This window comes from Condylostylus longicornis, unplaced genomic scaffold, assembly GCF_029603195.1.
Source record: "Condylostylus longicornis isolate FDR11 unplaced genomic scaffold, ASM2960319v2 ptg000016l, whole genome shotgun sequence".
In the NCBI taxonomy this organism is placed as follows: Eukaryota; Metazoa; Arthropoda; class Insecta; order Diptera; family Dolichopodidae; genus Condylostylus; species Condylostylus longicornis.
In genome coordinates, this window is record NW_026577985.1 from 2,886,699 (window position 1) to 2,908,963 (window position 22,265).

Below are 22,265 nucleotides of genomic sequence, written 5' to 3' on the forward strand. Positions count from 1 at the left end.
TTGAAAAAATATAAAACCCTGGTTGTTACCAAAATTAACTGGCGAGCTTTTCGGGAAATTTTGATAAAGCTGAATTTTACAAAGCTGAAAATTAGAAAGAAGTGATTAAAAGGTATTTTTATAATCTTCTGTAACACTTACACTTAACTAAACAATACATGTTGCGATCGGTTATGTGCTGACCACATTAGATTCTTTTCTATTTATATACCCAAAGATATACTTTAAATTTCACAGTGACATCATATTCCCATTATATATACTACAAAGTTTATACAAATGTACAAAATATGACAAAATTAAAAAAAAATAAAATAAAATTTATATAAGAAAAAATTGAATCCTTTAAGTAAAATGCGGCAAAAAAAGACGCGATCATACTTGCAGTCTAAATTTTAGTTCTTTGTTCAAATCGTGTTACATGTCGCATGAATTCGATGTGAAGCAAATATTTGTATGTATATGTTGCCTATGCATATATTTCATTTTGAAAAATATTTAATTCCTACTTTTATTATTCCCTGTGTAAATATATTAACAATACCTGGAAAAAAAAGCTGAAAATGGTTACATGTTTGCAGAGAAAGACAATAAAAATTAAGAAAGTAAAATTAAATAACTGATAGTGTATACGCTACGCAACAGTAACCGAAACAAAACATTGAGGTTATGTATTAACAAAAAACAAGGAAACAAAAAAAGTTTGATTATGTGTTGTGGTGATGGTGCCAACACTCTTATTACTTTTTTGCCTTTGCACATTATTTTATGCCTTCATTTCATTTTATTAAATTACATAAGTCGCAAGAAGCATAATTTTTAAAATAGAATTGAACAACTGTAGAAGTTCTGTACAAATTTTTTTTCTGATTCTTATTTGCAATTCAGTATTTTAACTAAAATTGTTGGATATGTTTCACCTAAACAGTAATAAAAATATTTTAGCCCCAACCAAAAAATTAAAATTTCGAAAAAAATTGAAAATTATGTACAAAGTACACAGGATTTTACTGATAAAATGCGTGGTAAAAATAAATAATTAAAAAAAAAGGAATGAAAAATAAATGAAGGAAGAGCTTTATTCTGAAACAGCTAGGAAACTCAAAGGATTGAGTACACATATTAATATATCCATACATATGTATGTATGTGAACATATGTATGTATATGCATATCTTTAGATATGGGTATATGTATGTTTATTTTGACTCAAGGGAGAAATAAATCCTTGAATGGGAATTGTAACAAAGAACGAATAAAAGAAAATTTTTACAAAAAAGGACTCAACCGCTTTGCAAGTTAATATTTATCTTTTGAACGTGTTGAAAAATGCCTTTCAAACCAAAACTAAAGTTGAAAATTAGAAAGGAAGAACGTTCAAAATTAATGAGTCAAAGACAGAAAAAACAAATATTTTTTTTATGTTAAGCTTACCATGAAAACCCATTTTTTTTGTTATTTGAAGCACTTATTGTACACTAATTCAACGTGCTTTCATTTATTATAAAAAATTGAATTTGTTTTAAAAAAAACCAACTCTTAAATGTAAAAAATAGAAAAATTATGTTTGTGGTTTATTATATGCTTCTTTAAATTGCGGTAAAGTATTATCCTAATTTTTTTTATTTAGTATGATAATTTTGTTCAATGCTAAAAATATAAAAAACTACATGGATCGTAACGTATTTGATGTTGGTCAAATCTACTAGAATTATGTATATTTGTAAGAAAATTCGTTTATTAAGTGAATGTGCTTTAAAAACATTTTTGATTATATACTTCATTCTTGAGTATTTATTATAAAACGATCATTTATTGGTTGATATGTGATGCAAAGATTTGTTCATTTAAGTATTATGCACATGTGTACGTAATAACTTTTTCGGATGATTTTATTAAGTCTTATTTGCAATAAGATGCCTTTAATTTTATTACTAAATTAGAAAGAAATTTCACTCATTTGACATAACTGTACATGGACTGCTAAGATGATTGAATACTTTATTACTATATTGGCCAAAATTATTTTCAGATTAATATTTTGGGTCTGGATTGGAGTTTTCTTCTAAATTGAATAGTTTCATGTCGTTTGCGATATCCGGTATACTTATTTAATTTTCACCAATGATGAAAACTTTTGGCAACTTTCAATAATTTATTTTGTTTAAGTAGTGTTATACTTCAATTAAATCATAGATTTTTGTATTGAATTTAGTTGAAATAAACAATGTAGAATAGCAAAGGCTTCATTGTGCTAGATATTGAACATAATTCCAAAAATGGAGTCTCATTTTACTGTACGTATGTACATGGGTTGCATTTTATTAGCCACTTTTATTCTTGTTAGTTTAAACAACTTAATAATCGAGACTAAAAACCTGAAAAATTAAAAAGTTATTTAGAATCATTATTGTGACGGTTTCCTTCTTTACACATTAATCAACTATTTGATAATAAAACAAAAATAACTTCAATAATATTATAGAAAAAAATAAAAGGCTTCAAGATAACCAAATTAATTATAATTAACACTTGATCTCTACATAATTATCAAAGACTTCATTTAAGAGTTTCAATTCAAAGCATAATGACTTAGTAATTTTCATCATATTTATGTATTTCACTATATTTTACTATGTGGATATAAATGAATTTTCATTGAACGCATATTACAATGGTTACAATAGTATTCTTTATTATCCTTATTCTACCCGTTGTCATTGATGCTGATGATATTGATGACGATGTTGATAGAGATTACATTAAACATATATTTGCTTTAGTCATTAAAATTGTTCTGAGGAAAAAAAATAAAAAAGGCAACAAAAAATTTGTTAACTTTTTCTACTATGGTGGTTAGTTTTATAATGTTTCTGTGGTTTCTTAAGTTTTAAATGATATCATTTCATAAAACTGGTAATGATGAATATGTTCATCGTCCATTAACTACATAAAATCATTTTCATATTGAATGGTAATCATTTCTGTTATATTGTTTTGATACCATAAAATTCATACAAGGATTTTATTTGCTTGTGCTTATACCCACAAATTTTTATACAAGAGAAATACCGTCTACATGTTTAATGCAGTATAAAATTTAATTTCGTTACTAATTGATTATTTCAAAGTTTATTTTATTATTTTGGCACTGTGGTAATGTAATAACAAAGTTATGTGAAAGTAAACCGATGACTAAGTAATACGAAAGATATTTAAAAATATTTTATTATTTGTAATTGCTTATGATAACAATTTCTATTATAGAAAAACTTCAATTTTGAAGTTTCTTTGTAATAGAGATTCACTTTATTATTATTTTCGTCACATACTTATTTTGATACGTTCACAAAACACCTGTTTTCTATAACTTAATGGAAATCAAAATAAGCTTCTTTAAATTTAAGAAAAAATATTTTGTGGAAGTTACCTATAAAATGTAAGTGCCAATAAGATCAACAAAATATGATTTTTAGAAAAAATATTACTTATATCTGTCATTTATAACTTATTGATTTGTTCAGTTGCCATTCAAGTAAACGAAATTGAGTTTAGGATTAGAATATTACTCGCAATACTCAATCGTCAATTGAGTTAAAAAAGCAAGATTATAACGCCAATGTGAGAACAGTATAAAATTATATTTGAAACTGATTCTTTAAACGTAAGAAATTGTAATTTATATAAATTACTCGTATTTAAGATTGTAAAACTTAACTTTTGCCATAATTTTTCATTTTAAACCGTTTTGAAGCAATATTTCACTCTAAATGATATTATTTTGAAATAAAATTTTTGAATTAAAAACTTTAAATTTTGCACTTTAAAAAGTGTTTGTATTTTGTCGCCTAAAGAAATTTTCATAAAAGTATTTTTTGGTGTGATTAAGAATTTATTGTACACGAAAGTGTATAAAGAAATAAAGTTGGGTCAAACCAATGGTTTGTATTGTAGCACTTTTCCCTTCAACAAGTGAAAATTCTGCTGTTAAATACAGTCTATGTATACATATCACACTATTAAAATTATTTTCATTCATATACAAAACTATTTCTAGGATTGCATATATTAGGATGAACGATTTACACAGTCTTTGAAATAAAGCAAAAGTTAATATAAAGACTGGTTAACATAATGCTCGGTTTTAAGGTTTAATTGTGTGAGTTAGAAAAATAATTATATTTTTTAATGTCATGGAATTTACCGTTAGCTTTTTGCGTTCATAGAAATTTGGAAAAGCTTGCGGTTTCAGAAATATAAGGTGTCAAAAATTCAAATTTTACAAAATTCAACAGGCGATAACTTGAGGGGGGGTGGAGATGGAAAAAACGAAATGAACTATTTATTAATGTCTAAAAGCTCCTAAAATTTCAAGCTTCTACAAGCTGGTGTCTAGAAGAAAAACGACATCAAAAATTTGGAAAAAAAGGACTTTAGATAACGGTAAATTTGAACGGCCATTTTGTTTTTCTAAAGTTTAACAATAGTATACCGTGCTAGAGGAAGCAAGCCACTGCCTTTCTGTGTTTGCAGAATTTCAAAAATGCTTATGGTTTCATTGCAACAAATAGTTAAAAAAGGTAATTTTTAAGGTTTTGGAGGGGTATAACTGCTAGAGGGGAGGAGATAGATAAAAATTTTGTTCCGCGAAAGTAAGTTTCTAGTAAAGAATTTCAGCTTTCTATCTTCAAGGATGTAGAAGTTTTGTAAACAAAAGAAGTGTCCACGGACGGACGGACGGGCGGACTGACGGACGGACAGAATGAAACTAATAAGCATTTCAAGTAAATTAACACGCAAGAGGGCATACAAACTTTTCCGGGTTTACACGGTTTTTGTACAAATTCACTAAAAGTGATAAAATGATATACCAAGTTAAGTTATTAACATAATGTACTTCATGTTCATACAAAAAATGTATGAACTAATACTCGTATGAAACACAAATATATTTACTACATAGAATTTAGATGAAAATGTGACATATTTAATGAAGAGCGTCTGAGTGCATTAAAATATTTGAAAAATTTAAATTTTTTATAAGTAAATTACTACTTATTATATATTTCCATTTTATAAAAATAAAATTTTTTAAACTAAGAATATCAAATACTATAGTTATAGTTAGTAATAAGTTTTTATAATTGAAGAAGTAAAACACGGTGAATTGTTAAATTAACTTACTAATAAAATTAAATTTTATGCTAGTGTTTTTAAATAATGGAAAACGAAAAATTTAAATTTCAAATTTATATTGAACTAATGAAAACGTTTCAGTCGGTGTGAACCGACCGAATTATACCCTGTATCTTGGCAATCTGAGTTTAAAATTTGTTCTTGAAATATCTATAATTAGCTTTCATTGTTTTATACCAAGTACTCGAACCTGTCAAACCACTCTACAGAAACTGCACGGATATGCCTGATCTATAATTGGGCACACAACTGCCAAGTTTCATGAACCTAATTTTATTATTTTTTTAAATATTTTAAATTGTTGTGTTGCGGCTACCCAAACCTGTCAAGCCAATCCATAAAAACTTTAGGGATATTATCTGACCTGAAATTAGACACTCGACCGCCAAGCTTCATAAATATAACTTTATTATTATCCCAAATAATTAAAATTTGCTTTTGAAGTTGTATGGCAGCTACCCGAATTTGTCAATTAATTCTAGCAAAACTTCAGGAATATACATATGTAATTTAAAATTTTACGCATGACTCCTAAATTACATGAATCTAGTTTCATTATTATACCGTGCACCTTCGTGAAGGGTATAATCACTTTGGTATGGAGTTTGTAACCACTTGAAGGAGTCGTATATATATTCTTGCTTAGCGTAAAGTTCTGCGTTGTTTTAGCCATGTCCGTCCGTCCGCACGATCGCTCAACGATTCGATTGCTCGACAATCGACCGTTTGGTTTCGATTTTAATATTCGTTTTTGAGTTATCGAGCGATCGGACGGACGGGCGGAAATAAGTAGAACAACGCTGAATTTAACTCTGAGCAAGGATATATATATACATGTTCATGCCGGAAATGACTTCTTCAAGTGTTTACAAACTCCATACCAAAGTGAATATAACCTTCACAAAGGTGCACTGCATAAAAAATTGCAATAAAAAAACATCACTATGTACGCATAACTATATGTGAATTTCGTACAAAAAATTTTGCAGCGCACTAAATTTGTGATTTGTAACATCAACGTATGTAATATTAATTACAAAATAAGGTTGGGTCAAACCAATGGTTTGTAAAGTAGCACTTTTTCCTTCAACAAATGAAAATACTGCCTTATAAAAACAATCGGTAAATAATTAACATTATTAATATTAGTTTCATTCACATACGAATATATTTCAAAGATTGGATGGATTAATAATGAGGAATGCGTGCAGTCTTTGAAGTACAAGAAAAAAAAAATAAAAAAATAATCGTTAATTGCCCGATTTAACAAAAATAATATTATGTTTTTTAATGATATGGTTTTTACCGCTAGCTTTCTGCATTCATAGAAATTTGAAAAAACTTGCAGTTGCGGAAATATATAAAATTTTATTCTAATGAAATGTACTATTTATGAATTCTAAGAGATACTAAAATTTCAGACTCCTACAACCTGGAAAAGAAAAACAATATCAAAAATTTGAAAAAAACGGTTTATGATAACGGTAAATTTTAACGGCCATTTCATTTTTTTCGTATGTCGCGATAGAAGCTACTTCTTTTCTGCGTTTGCAGAATTAAAAAAATTTGTCTGGCTTTGCTACAATAAAAACTTAATAAAGTTGGGTCAAACCAATGGTTTGTATTGTAGCACTTTTCCCTTCAACAAGTGAAAATTCTGCTTTTAAATACAGTCTATGTATACCTATCACACTATTAAAACTATTTTCATTCATATCCAAAACTATTTCTAGGATTGCATATATTTATGATGATGCATACATGCAGTCTTTGAAATAAAGCAAAAATTAATATAAAGAATGTTAACATAATGCTCGATTTTAAGGTTTAATTGTGTGAGTTAAGAAAAATAATTATATTTTTTAATGTCATGGAATTTACCGTTAACGTTTTCCGTTTATAGAAATTTGAAAAAGCTTGCGGTTTCGGAAATACAGGATGTCAAAAATTCAAATTTTACAAATTTCAAGGGGCGATAACTTGAGAGAGGGTGGAGATGGAAAAAGGAAAATTTTCTTCTAATGAAATGAACTATTTGTTAATGTCTGAAAGCCCCTAAAATTTCAAGCTTCTACAGACTGGGGTCTAGAAAAAAAACGACATCAAAAATTTGGAAAAAAAGGACTTTAGATAACACTAAATTTTAACGGCCATTTTGTTTTTCTAAAGTTTATCTATAGTCAGCCCCGGATTTATCATACATGCAAAGTATGCATTTGCAACGGGCGATAAAAAATAGGGGCGCCATTGAAAACTTAAAAAACCCCTAAATTTAAAAAAAAAAAATTTTTACCCAAAAAAAAGGATTCCAAGTTTTTTTTTATACATCAATTTATAGCGAAATTAACTTAATAAAATCTACCTACATGCAAACATAATATTTTGTTCCTACACATATTTTCTATTTGCACCATATAACAAAAAATGTTCATAGAATTAAAATTACTCATACATTTCTTTACTCTACACTACTCTTTCATTCTTATTTTTTATGTATTGTATATGCCTATAAACACAGAATATTATTTCACACAGCTGTATACATTCAATCGTTCATATATATAAGTGAAATCGTCTCATATAATATACATACATATATAGAAGCAATGTACGCAACAAATAAAAATATTCAAAAATACACATGTACACATAATTTATATTGTCTAATATGAATAAGATCAACACTCATGCGTACACATATAATTATCTCATAAAGCAAAATTTTTATTTTGCTGAGATTGCTCCCTATCAACACTCGCTCGTACACATATAATTATATCACAAAGCAATGTTTTTATTATGCTTAGTGGCTACACTCGTTCGTACACATTATATTTAAATTGTTTCATACATGCAAAATTTTATTTTTGCTTAGTTGTCGCCCACTCACCAAACAAACAAACACATTATTATAATGTATTACTTTTCTGTATACTATTGCATTAGTAAACAACAAGAACAAAACAAAAAAAAACACAAATTAAGAATGAGAATAGAAAGAAATTAGAAAAAGAGAATGAGAGCAATATTCTTAAATGATGGAAAGCATAGCTTGATATTGAGATTGTGTATACCAGGGATGGCAAATAGGGTTTGATCAAAGTGCCAAAATTTGGGGAAATTTATTGTCACACTTTTTCCCGTGCCAGCACAGTACCAAGTACAGGTATGGTTAGGTAAATACAATATTATGACAAGTTGTAATAATATTTATTTATACATATTATAGTTCAAGGTATAAAAATTAATAAATACAGATAGAAAAAATATTAATTTAATTTTTTATCAGAAACTTTTTGTTTCATATTACTTGCAAGAGTTTTTATGTCGGGCTGGTACATTGTTGACTGCAGAGTAATACATGCTGCCGAATCTTCCTCTGTTAATCTGTTTCTAGTCTTTGAATGTACATGATTCAAAACGGAAAAAAGACTTTCGCAAGAGTAAGTGGAAGAGAAAATCGTTAACAACGAGATTGCTAATTTTTTGACTGAATAAAAGGTATCTGGCATACTATTCCAAGCTTCTAAAATTTTACTTTCCATGAAACATTCTGATTCCACATTTTGGGATCGATGGCTTTCTAAATCTTCAACAAGCTTCCGCATATTCACAAATTTATTTACCCAAATTGGATTGGATTGCAGATCAATAATTTGCATTTCTAAATTATCTAATCGCATCCAATTAAGGAGGTTATTGTCACAATCTTGCATATCAAATAAATCTGGGTAATTAATAATTTTTAAAATATTTTCGATCCTTTTAAAATCGAGAAATCTTTGTGCAAACTGTTGCTTAATAGAAACAAGAATATTTGTAAATTCATAGGTGAAATTCCAATTAGTTTTTTCAAAAATGTGTATTTCATCAAAAAAAACAAAAATAAAAAGAATATAACATTTGAATATGTTTGGTTTTGAATATTTGTCATTTCGCTATTAGGAAATTATCATTTTTAGGAAATTTTTCATTCAATCAATTTTTCAACGAGTTTTTAGATTTTTTATTAGAAAAAAAATCTATATAAAAATTTGTCGAGGCACAACTATAACGTGCCATCAAATTTTTTTTCCGTGCCAAGTTTGGCACGCGTGCCCTTTAATTGCCATCCATGGTGTATACCAATATTTTGTTTTTGTTTAACAACAAAAAATTTTGAATGAATTTTAAAATTACATGATCGTTATGAATTTCTACTACTATGTTCTGCTTTCGTTTTTGAAAAAACTGTTATCAATCACAGAATTAAATTTTAATTGATAAAATCTACTACTTATATTGAATTGAAAAATGTTGTTTAATAATCAAGTGAATGTTAAGAATTTTTATGCTGAATTGATGTAGTTTGTCATCCAAGAAATAAGAGTAAAATGAAATGGCGCATAATTTGCTTCACACATTTATCTCCAAAATTAAAACAGTTAAGCAAAACGACATTCTGAAATTTCAAAACCACGAGCCTATAAATACCAGTAAATGCATTTATTTTAATAAAATCTAAAAAATATAATGAACAGTATAAAAGCTTATAGCTATGTACATGAAAAGCTTAGTTTTTAAGTCACAAATTTTAGAACGAAACTTTGATTTTCCTTAAATTTTTGAATGCAAGTCGAAACTTTTTTTATACGCTGCTTCATTTCTCAGGCGATTTGTGAAATAAAAAGCCAAATTTTACGAATAAAAATAAAAATAATTATAAAAATAAAAATAAAATTACGAATAAAAATAAAAATAATTTTTTACTTTTTTTCATATTCAAATAAGCTTTGAAAAAGTTCATTTGATATAATTTTCATAGAACCTTTTACAATAAGTTTTACTTACGTCAAAAAGTAAATTTTTTGGTTGTTAAAATCAAAAAATCAAGTTTAAGTGATTGATATAAATCTGATCATAACTTCATAAAAAAACGCACAGTTAAATAAATTACCTTGTTTTTGAATTTATAAAACAAAAAATTGAAAGTTTAGTTCCAGACTTTAATTCTATAATTCAGCACAATAAGGTTACAAGAAACTGCTTTATGATGCACAATGTGCAATGCCTATTAAATTTTGTTCACAGTAATAAAATAGGTGAAAAGGTTGAAGGGGGGGGGGGGGCGCAATTTTTAGGAACCGCTTAGGGCGACGAATACATCAGAACCGCGCCTGTCTATAGTATACCGCGCTAGGAAAAGCAAGCTGCTGCCTTTCTGCGTTTGCAAAATTTCAAAAATGCTTATGGTTTCATTGCAACAAATAGTTAAAAAAGGTCATTTTTACGGTTTTGGAGGGGAATAACTTCTAGAGGGGGGGAGATAGGTAAAAATTTTGTTCTACGGAAGTAAGTTTCTAGTAAAGAATTCCAGCTTTCTATCTTCAAGGATGTAGAAGTTTTGTAAACAAAAAAAGTGTCCACGGACGGACGGACGGACGGACGGACGGACAGAGGGACAAACTAGGTAAAAATTTTCTTCTACGGAAATTATTTTCTAGAAAAGGTTTTATACAAAAGGTTTTATACAAAAAATATTTATGTACATAATTTCAGTTAGAAGTTGAAAGGTACAAGGCTGTAGAAGTTTTGTAAACACGTTCACGGAAGGACAAACGGAGCGGATGAACCTAATAGGATATTTTTTTCAATTTTTTTTTGCAAAAGTACTTAAAATATAATAAGGTTTTAAGTAGTGAAAAACTTATTAAATTTGATCAATTTATTATTATTATTAATTTTATGATTTCAATATGCATGAAAATTTAAGAAGGCAACGTAAATTTAATTTATTTTTAAAAGTATTTTTATTAAATACTTGCCAAATATATAACTATTTATGTATAAACATGTATATGTATATGTAAACATGTATATAACTTTCTTAACTACAGCTATAATGGGAAAGGCTTAAAGCAGATCCCAAAACAAAAAATTTTTTATGGTTGTTGATGTTTGTCATCAATTAAAGTGAACAAAAATCGAGTCATTTGAGAAATATTTTAATATCATTGTATGTTAATTAATTATTCAAGTTTTATCTTAACAAAATCTTTTACTGAATATTTTTAAAACCATGCTTTCCAGAATTTTCTAATTTTGGAAAGTATATTATTGTTTAAAATAAAAATAGATCACAAAAATCAGAAAAAGATCGAACATTTTCTTTTTTGTCTATGAGTTTAGTTAATTTAAAACTCTCAAAAAATAAACAAAATATTTTTAAGTTAAAAAGCCCTTTTAAATCAATTTGAAAACAATTTGGTTTACAACTTCTATAAGGAAAATTTCCATATTCACTTTTACAAAAAATAACTTCGTAATTAGTCGTTCATATTGCATAATGCATCTCAGTTTAATTTTTTTTTTGCTATAATATCTCTTAATCTCTTAAGTTAATATCTTTTAATAGAATTACAAAAATAGGTTTCTTTTGGAAATTAATCTTCTAAAAATTAAATATAAAAGAAATTTTATATGCACGCAAAACATTATCAACGTCAGAAAAAAGAAGTTTGAATGATTACTATTTTATTTGTAAAGGTTGTAAATAAGGTTGATGAAAATACAAAGTTGAGTGCTACTTGGTCATATTTTTTGAAAGCTATTAAAAGCTCTTTATATGATCATAAAAGGAAAGATGCCTTAAAATATTAAATTAGAAATCCAAGTTTTTAAACGTACATTTGTTACTTTTGCATATTTTAAATATTTTAATCAAGTTTAGTTTACTTATCCCAGCATATACTAAAATGCACTATAAAACTATTTATTATTTAAAGTATATATTATTTTTCAACGTCTTCAAACAATACAGTTTTTTTATTAAATCGATTGGTTGTTTTGTAACGTACGAGTATATAGTGACAGAATTCTAAATCTAAAAAAATGCGAAACAAGTTTATTATGACCAATATACCACTGCCATAATGCACGACCGGTATATTACATTATGTAGAAAGCTTAAAAGCGTGCTATAAGCTTTTTCTAGACCTTCACGATTTTGTAATTCAAGTGTATGATAAAGTTTTGGCTTTAGAAAGTTTACGTTTGAATCTATTATCTATTAAGGTATTAACGAAAATTAATTGTGCAAATCACTTTTTTAAACTAATAAAAAAGCGAACTAATATAACTAATACCACTATTCAAAAAAAACCAAGAGCAAATATTAAGTTGATTAAAATTTAAACTCAATTTTTTTAAATAAATAGGAAAGATTCTAGTTATAGGTAATTTGAATCTTAAAATATTTTTTTTAAATTTAAATACACTTAGTTTAATGTACCCGTTTTCTTTAAAAATTTTAGCGCTTACTACATTTTTGATGTTATGAACGGAACGCATTAAACAATTTTTAAAAATAATTATAATATGTTTGTTAATAATAATTTATAGCTGACGACGCGTAGATGAAAAAGTTTTTACTTAATGTTCTTTTAAAAATATTTTTTTTATATCCGCTTCAATTGGGACACCCCAAATATAAACGGAATGCAAAAGTGATAAAATAACTTTAAATTTATGTAAATATTTTACTATTCGAAATTCGTTTCCATAGTTCAACATTTTTAAGAGAACAAGCGGCATCTTCATCAGTTTAATGTTTTTGAGTTTTTATAATATTAACAATTCCCGTCATGTGTTTCGTTAAAAACAAAAAAAAAAAAAAAATTAGGGGAGAAAATAAGAATTAAATAAAATTTTGGAAAATTGGAAAATATTTCATAGTCTAGATCAGTGTTTTTTAACCTTTTCGATGTAATGCTCCCTTTTCAATGTGAAAATGTGCTTTCGCACTCCTGTGAAATTTAAATTACTTTTTACAAATAAAACAAAAATTAATTATAAATTGACTAAAAATTGTTTCCTGATCTTGCTCTTAATTATTTTTATGTGTATATGCATATATTACGACAGCCTAGTCATCTTCCCAGTTAAAAGTCTATGAAGCAACGAAACTGGGACATGACTATCTATTATATCTTTCATTAGCACTATGCTCCTCCTAGGAGTGAAGATGGAAAAAAAATATGTATATGTACTTATATCAAGAATTATCTTTTTTATACCCTGCACTTCGTGAAGGGTATATTAACTTTGGTATGGAGTTTGTAACTACTTGAAGGAGTCATCTGCGGTATGGACATATATATATATTCTTGCTCAGCGTAAAATTCTGCGTCGATTTAGACATGTCCGTCTGTCCGTCCGTCCGTCCGTCCGTCCGTCCGTCCGTCCGTCCGTCCGTCCGTTCGCACGATAACTCAAAAACGAATAATGCAATCGACACCAAACTTTCACAAGTTTTTTCTTTTGTGCCAAGGACGAGCCCTATTGTTATTGGACTAATTCGGACAACGGGTTCGGGTAGCTGCCATACAACTCAAAGAGTTTATTTTAAATATTTCAAAAACTAATAAAGCTATAAATATAAAACTTTGTATACATGTATCCAATTATATTCTACACATTCTCTAAAAATTATAATGGGATAGCTGCACCGGTTCGGGTGGCTGCCATACAACTCCAACAGCAAATTTTTTATATTTGGAAAAATAATAAAGTCAGATTCATGAAACTTGGCAGTCATGTGTCCAATTATAGGTCAAATATACTTCTGAAGTTTTAGAGGAATTGCTTTACAGGTTCGGGTACCTGCCATACAACTCCAGAAGCTAATTTTAAATATTTGGAAAAATAATAAAGTCAGATTCATGAAACTTGGCAGTTGGATGTCCGATTATAGATCAGATATATTTGTGAAGTTTTAGAGGAATTGCTTGACAGGTTCGGGTACCTGCCATACAACTCCAGAAGCTAATTTTAAATATTTGGAAAAATAATAAAGTCAGATTGATGAAACTTGGCAGTTGTGTGTCCAATTATAGGTCAGACATATTTCTAAAGTTTTAATGGGATTGCTTGACAGGTTCGAGTAGCTCCCATACAAGTCTTAAAGCTTATTCTTAATATTTGGAAAAATAATAAAGTCAGATCCATGAAACTTGGCAGTTGTGTGTCCGATTATAGATCATATATATTTGTGAAGTTTTAGTGGAATTGCTTGACAGGTTTGGGGACTTGCCAAACAACTCCAAAAGCATATTTTAAATATTTGGAAAAATAATAAAGTCAGATTCATGATACTTGGCAGTTGTGTGTCCGATTGTAGATCAGATATATTTGTGAAGTTTTGATGGAATTGTTTGACAGATTCAGGTACTTGCCATACAACTCCAAAAGCTAATTTTAAATATTTGGAAAAATTATAAAGTCAGATTCATGAAACTTGGCAGTCGGATGTCCAATTATAGGTCAGACATATCCGTGAAGTTTCTATAGAATGACTTCACAGGTTCGAGTAATTGCTACACAATAACGAAAGGTGCAGGGTATTATTCAATCGGTTTATACCGACTGAAACGTTTTTACTTGTTACAAGTTGATTTATGCATAAATCCGTCAAAAAATAGCACCGAAAACTACATACGTATGTACAATATACGTGTCCATATAGCAATACACATTACTATTTCTTGTTAAACACGTTATTCGAATTTTAATTGTTTCTCGTTCTTCTTTAGTATTTTATTTGTTGTTGTTATTTTAATTATGTGTCTTTTAATTTTTTCTCGTTTTTCTTTTTATCGACCGTTTTTCTTTTTATTGTGTATACAATGTGACGGCAACAAATTTTGGATGCCAAGTTTTCGGTGAGAATGCATTTCTCCATAGTAGGCTGTCGGTTTGGCGGATTGTTAGTCTATGGATCTGTATGTGCATGCATGTATTTAAAGTTCGGCTGAACCGATTTTGATGAAATTTTATGCATATGTAGGTTTATTTCGATTATGGCACGGATTGATCAACTTTTGGAATATATCAGACATCAGATATTTCTAGGTATGTTAACTAAAAGTTTATTAGTGTCGTAAAGAAATGTTTAAAACGTGTTTTCATAATACTTTGGAACTCTGTTACTAATCTATCCAATAAACATTGTGGTCGGTTATGTGGTGATCTAATCAGATTTTTCTATTTGTAAATATGTACAAATTTTATACGCGATATACGTGCATATGTACATAGTGTACATTTGTTTATATTTTTCTATTCTTGTGTCTTATTATTCGCGTAAAATGAATGTAGGTTTATTGTTATTAAGTTATTGAGAAAAAATATTAATTGTGATTTATGTACATTTCTATATATATTTTTTAAGTTTGGGTCTCATTTGAGACAATTATCTTTAGCTTTTACAAACATTTAGAAACGTTCCTTGCACTGCTATCTTCTCTTAATTGTCTTATCGCACCCCCGTTTAAGAATCACTGGTCTAGATAAATGCAGTATAGTTGGAAAATTTCATCAATGTTATAAATAACAGCATCAGCGGAAAGAACATAAGGCGAAACTCCTTTTTAAAGTGTTTCACAAAAAAAAAAAAAGAAAATATGTAAATATACAAATACACACAAAGAATAATGTTCATTTATAAATTAATCTATTTTATAATAATATTGAGTGATACACATATGCATACACACGCGCTTGCTTTCTTTACAAAATACTCTTGAAGAAAACATACTAAAAGTATGTTTTCATGTACGTATGCTTATTTATATTTGAAGTAGGAAAAATAATGTTTGTAGAAGAATATAACGGATGATGGTATGAAACAATAATGGAAATTATTAGTAAAAATTTGAAAATAATTTTTTCGTAATTTATTGATAGCATAATGCATAATGAGAGACTTGGTTTATTTTATGATGATGATCTGCTCCAGATGGGTGGGCTATAAATTAATGTTGATTTACATCAATGACGGGTTATTTTGCCTATAAAAACGTGGTTAGTGTATTTTTGTTTGTTGTTTTTTGTAGTGTATTTTTTTTGAAAATTCTGCTTTTTTAATTAAAGAAAAGAAGGGGTGAGGTAGAGAAGAAATGTAGAATCATAGAGACTTTTCAAAAAGAATATGCACATGATGAATTTAGTATTATATTAAAATAGAAAATGTTTCCATTTTTCTTAATCAATTCCATTAATGATTATAGGAGTTTCGAAATTTGGGATATTTTGAAATTTTCATAAGTATATCTTCTAAGATATTTTCATACATATATGAATAAATTAGCGTTATATGTAAATAGGAAAACTACAAAATATTTCTTTTTGTACCAATAAAAAAAAATTAGGTAAAAGTTTTTCAGTGTCAATTTAAGATAACAAAATTTTTACAATTGAATAAATGGAATTCCGACAGGAGTGGGATTTCCAAAATGACCTATTGCCAATTTAATGAAATTTTTTTATTGTATATTTATAAAAGAAACAACTTTTAATTTTGCTTTAACTTTTTAAAAAAACTCTCTTTTTATTAGTTGTATTTTATTAGAACTTGACTAATGATTTATTTATTAAAAAAAGCTAAAAAGTGGTTGGTTCTTATGTCAATTATTATATGTGTGCATTAAGATTGAAATATCGTCATTCAAATTTTTGTGCACGTTCAATATTCAATTTGTCTCCAAAATCCTTCAGTAGGCAATAAGCTAATTAAGCATTCCAGTAGGCAATTATAATTGATTGATTCCAGTATGTTTTGTTTGAAAAGAATAAATTTAAAATAAACATATATTATTAAAACAAGAAAAATATTTAAATTTACCATGTACAATTTTTAAAAAACTTAATTAAAAAAAACATGTAATATAGTTTTTGCATTTTTCATTAATCTAAAAATTTATTTTTTTTTTTATATTTTCAGTTTCAGACCATAAGTGAATCGTACGTTGAAATTTAAAAAACAAGCGATGATTATTCAAATGAGAAAAACGAAAAAACTAAAATAAAATGCGATATAAAATGAGCGGTGTACTTAGGGTTCATCTGGGATCAAATTTATTTTGGTTAATTCTAGTAGGTGCCCTAAGTTATACCGCTAATTCCATCCAATCCGATAGAAAAATATCACAGACTTCAAAACAGCTCCTGTATAAGTCTATAGCTAATTCAAATGCTGTTGATCCTTTTATTTCATCATTATCATCGTTACCTTCAACTTCATCCTCTGCAATATTTATATCAACATCTACTACAAGTTCCATATTTAATAAACAGGAGCAGCAGCAACAAAGGAAACGACTATCACAATTAGATGAAAATGTACAAAATGATAATGTAAATGATCACACAGCTTACGTATTCAAATTTGATCAGCCTCTATATAATGTGACAATACCAGAAAATAGTGTTGGTAAAACATATGCACTTCAACCTCCTAATGAAGATCGTTTAGGTATTCGTGTTATACCAAATTTAGATGTTAAATTCCGTATAGTTAGTGGTGATCGTGATAAGTTATTTAAAGCTGAAGAACGTTTAGTTGGTGATTTTGTATTTTTAGCAATTCGGACTCGTACCGGTATTGTGATATTAAACCGTGAAAAAACAGAAGAATATAAATTAGGTATAAAAGCATTAGCGACCCAATTCGAATTTAATGGTAAACATGTTTATGAATGTGAAACAACAGTAATATTAAAAGTATTAGATCGAAATGATTTAAGTCCGTTATTTTATCCAACGGAATATATGAAAACGGTGCCAGAAGATATGCCATTGCATAAATCCATACTAAAAGTAATGGCTGAAGATGCTGATTTAGGTATTAATGGTGAAATATACTATAGTTTTTTGGATGATAATGATTACTTCGCTATACATCCAACAAGTGGTGTTATATCACTTACTCGCAATTTAAAATATGTGGAGAAATCACTACATGAATTAACGGTGCTAGCTACCGATAGAGGTACTGGAGCTAATCATAGACTGAATCAAGCCAGCAAGGCTAAAGTAACAATTAAGGTTGAACCGGTAAGAAAAAAGCCATTATTTTTATTATTTAAATAATTTATAGAAACTATTACGATTACAGAATTAATTATACTTAACAAATAATATCGATTTAATAATTATATGATACATGTATATATTGAATGAATAAACTCTACAAGTAACTCATCCTCTCTGCTAGTTACTCTACAAGTAACTCTCTGCTAAAAGTAACTCATCTGAAAGACAAATACTTTAAAATACAATTTTTATCAATCTGCTGATTTCAAATATTAATTTTAAGAATTTTCAAGGACAAATTTCTTAAGTGTTTAAAATATCAGAATTATGGGAAAGCTATATTTCATAAATTAGACGCCTTTTTGTCCAGGTTTTTGCTTTTATTATGAAATGTTATTTATTGAAAAGTTTTCTATGGTGTTAGGAAGTTCTCATTATAAAATGCTTTCTAAAAAGTATTTAATGTGTGCTTTAGCACTCTAAACTGTGAAAATATTTGTATATGTTATAATATTGCTTACAAATGTATTGAGTTTCCACAATTTTCTTTCCACACCAATAAAACAACTTAACAAAATTTAACTTTCTATACGTAGATACTTTTGTATGGTTGAAAGAGAAAATTATTAGAGCAAAAACCAAAAATAGTGATAATTTTTTGGGCTTCTACATTTTAATAAGACCTCTAAAATTTTGAAACACAAATGATTTTTTTTGCTATATCATCAAAACCACAAAATTTTTCGACGTTTAATGATAATGATTTAAACTAAAGCAGCTTGGAAAATTCTTTGAACAAAATTATATATATTTTGTTCTTTACAAATGTAAAGAACAAAAAAATTCCTTCAGAAATCGGGGGAAAAAAAAGATAAGGGAAATTGGAATTTTCCTAGTATTCGAATACCTGTATGTCGGAATGAACTTGTAAAACCAAATAATGCGCCATCCTAGTATTGATTTGTATATCTGCATGCTCCATGAACTTCTGTCTTGTATTTTCCTTTTACCTCTTTTATTACCTTAAAATTGTTCTCCGTAATTATGTGATCCGTTTCGTAAATATGTTTCGCAATCATTTTATCAGAATTCCTGTAAGTTCCTACTATCCTTGCACGTTTTACCTCATTTAAATGTTTCTTAACCTTTTTTGTACCAGGTCTCTTCGTTTGGCCTATGTAAAATTTGTCGCAATTATTGCATTCAATTTTGTATACGCCGCACTTTTCATGTTTCCCCAATTTATTCACATTATTCAATTAATTTGTAATTTAACAAATAAATAAATAAATAAATTTCTTATTTTTTATTATATAAATTTGAATAATTACAACACGAAAAGTATATTCTAAATTAAATTCTATAAATTTTATTATTTTATTGAATTATAAATTAATTGTATAAAAAAAATATGGTCACTTTTAAAAAATCTATTCAGCAAATAAAATGCAAGTTTTTTTACTTGGTATTCAATTACGTAATATTCATATTATTTGTGACATAAAATTTTTTTATTAAAAAATATGTTGAATTGCAAACACTTACATTAAAAAAACTTAACAAAGTTGAAACATTTTATTCAAAATAAATTTCAAATATATTTATTTTAAAATTTTTATTTTTTTTTTTATCATTAATATTAGAATTAATTTTTTAATTCAATAATTTGTAACAAAATTATTAATATGTAAGCAATATTTTTAATTTTAGTATTAATTTGCATGGCAATTGATGCTTTCCTGGTCTAAGCAATTCGTCTGATATATAAATTTTTCTCTTACTGACACATAATTCAAACCAAAATATTTTCAAAATTATACCTCATAGCCAGATGTATATATACGTATATAAAACATAGCTAATATCAAAATAAAACCAATTATAAAACGCACATTTTATTGTAATATGTAAGTCAAATTTAATACCTTCATATTAAAAATAAATTATTTTTCTTAAATAAATTACTTCTGTTTTGAAGTAAACAACTATTGTAGCTTAACGGCTAATTTACAAAAGCGAGCACAATAAAAAAATGTGAAGTCAAATTTTTAAATTTCGCTCCCCGGCGGGTGGGGGTTCGAAATACCCGCAGTAGGAATGCTTGTGGTAAGAGTCCACAAATTCAGTACAAATCCAGAAGCGTGTGATACAGAATGGACGGCTGTCTGGTCTGCAACTGATCTGTGAGGGACGGCAGAATAAGGGCGTGTGGTAAAAGCAAAGAAAATATGTCCAAAGGCGACAAACAGAAAAATACCGATATGGGTGCAGTTAATGAAATAAAAGATCAGAAAATTCATAAACTTAATGGAATAAAAGATCAGAAAATGTACTATTTAAATATAAGAATAAGTGAGCTAGAAGCGCTTTGTAAAGAATTAAAAAATGAAATCCAGTATCTCTGAGAGGAAAATAATAAGCTAAAATTGGAATCAAGCAATGTAAATACAATAAAAGAAATAAATTCGGACAAAATTACGACAAACAAAGAGGAATACTGCACAGAAGAGGAGGATTTGGCAAGAGAAAAAGAAAAAAGCGAAGAGCAGATATGTCACCTGAAATAAGTCCTGAGGACAAGGTGATCAAAATTGAAAAATCTGTGCAGATAAATGCACTATAACATAGATCAAACGCTACAAGAAAAATCAACCCCTCCTGTTATATTAAGCAATGTGGAGGAATATCCAATTAAAACAGAAGCTCCTCAAAGAAGCCAAAATAAACTTTAGGATCAACATGATGAATAATAATCAACTTAAAATCAATGTTGATCAAGAACAAGATTACAGACAATTAACAAAAAAAATAAATAAATTTAAAGTAGAGTGGCATACCTACGAAAATAAATTGACAAGACCTATCAAGGTGATGGCTAGAGGCTTGCAACCTTCGCATAAAGAAAACAACATCACTATGATCCGACTCCCCCTCTTCATATTAATCTTTGAAAATTGGGAAGACATAAATGATATAAATGTTTTGTCAGCGTCTAGCTCAATGTGTCAAGTGTGCTGGTCCTCATTTAAGCAAAACATCGAAGCTCCAAAATGTGCAAATTGCTCTGAGGCGCATGCTGCGAATAACAGGAGTTGTATAGTCGTAAAAACATAAATAAAAACATACAAAAAAATATTCTCAAAACTCCAAAAAAGCCAAAAACAACTACATTGAGTAAAAGAGTGCAGGCAATACAATATGCCCAAATCGCGAGGTGTGAAACATATAACCATACCAAAGAACGAAGAGATTTACCACCTCAAAAGCCTGCTGAAAGCAATATAAATATAATGCAAATGTCGCAAAATATGATTAAAAATATGAACGAAATGTCATTGAGATTGAACAGATTACAAGACAAGCATGATAATATTTATGTACATATGTATGAAAAAAGAATAAAAAATAATGGACGAAGATAAAATAAGAATTGCACCGTGGAACGCCAATGGCGTTCTTATTAAAAAGCATATATCAGAAGTATTCTTAAGGACCCAAAATATTGATATATGTTTAGTAACGGAGACACATTTAAAACAGCAAACATAGATATAAAACAAAATGGTTACATAGAATATAAATAAAGCGGCGCATCCTAGCCAATTTCTTGCTGTATAGAGTCTTATAAACAAAATTTCGATATTGATGTACTTTACTGTCATCCGGGACGTGTTATAAAGAGTGGTTCATTCAAATATCTCCTGAATCTCCTTAAATAAAGGTTTATTCTGGGAGGTGGCTGTAATTCCAAACATATTGAGTAGGGTTCTAGATTGACCTCAACAAGACGAAGAGAGCTAAGAAAAGCTATTAAAGAGATTGGTAGTCACTTGTATAGGTAAACCAACATATTGGCCAAGTGATAGAAATAAAATATAAGATCTGCTAGACTTCCTTATTGTCAAGAAAATCTTGCCAAATTTCATTAGTTTAGAAGATAACTATGATTTGGATTCGGATCATTGTGCAGTTATATTAAATTTAACTGAGACAGTTGCCAAAAAACAAAATAAGCCTGGAATAATGCCTGGAATAATACAAAACAATATGAGTATAAATCCGTGCGTATCTGAGGCAAATACCGAATATGATAAGCGAAAAGGAAAGAGCTATACGCAGATGGCAATCCTCACGAGATCCAACAGATAAAACTGCACTCAATCGACTCACTCAGAATCTAAAAAGAAAAATCAAAGAAGATTCATTTAATATTTACATTA

General features: G+C 28.1%; 1 protein-coding gene across 1 annotated transcript in view; it reads left to right on the forward strand.

The window, feature by feature from the left end:
- The window catches only part of LOC129605951 (fat-like cadherin-related tumor suppressor homolog), a 211,050-nt gene that overhangs the window by 83,200 nt on the left and 105,585 nt on the right, over positions 1-22,265 (forward strand). The window contains exon 3 of the mRNA XM_055515986.1: positions 16,955-18,066. Within this exon, the coding sequence (XP_055371961.1) occupies positions 17,041-18,066 (1,026 nt within the window). The 5' untranslated portion in view covers positions 16,955-17,040. The remainder of the gene's footprint in view (positions 1-16,954; positions 18,067-22,265) is intronic.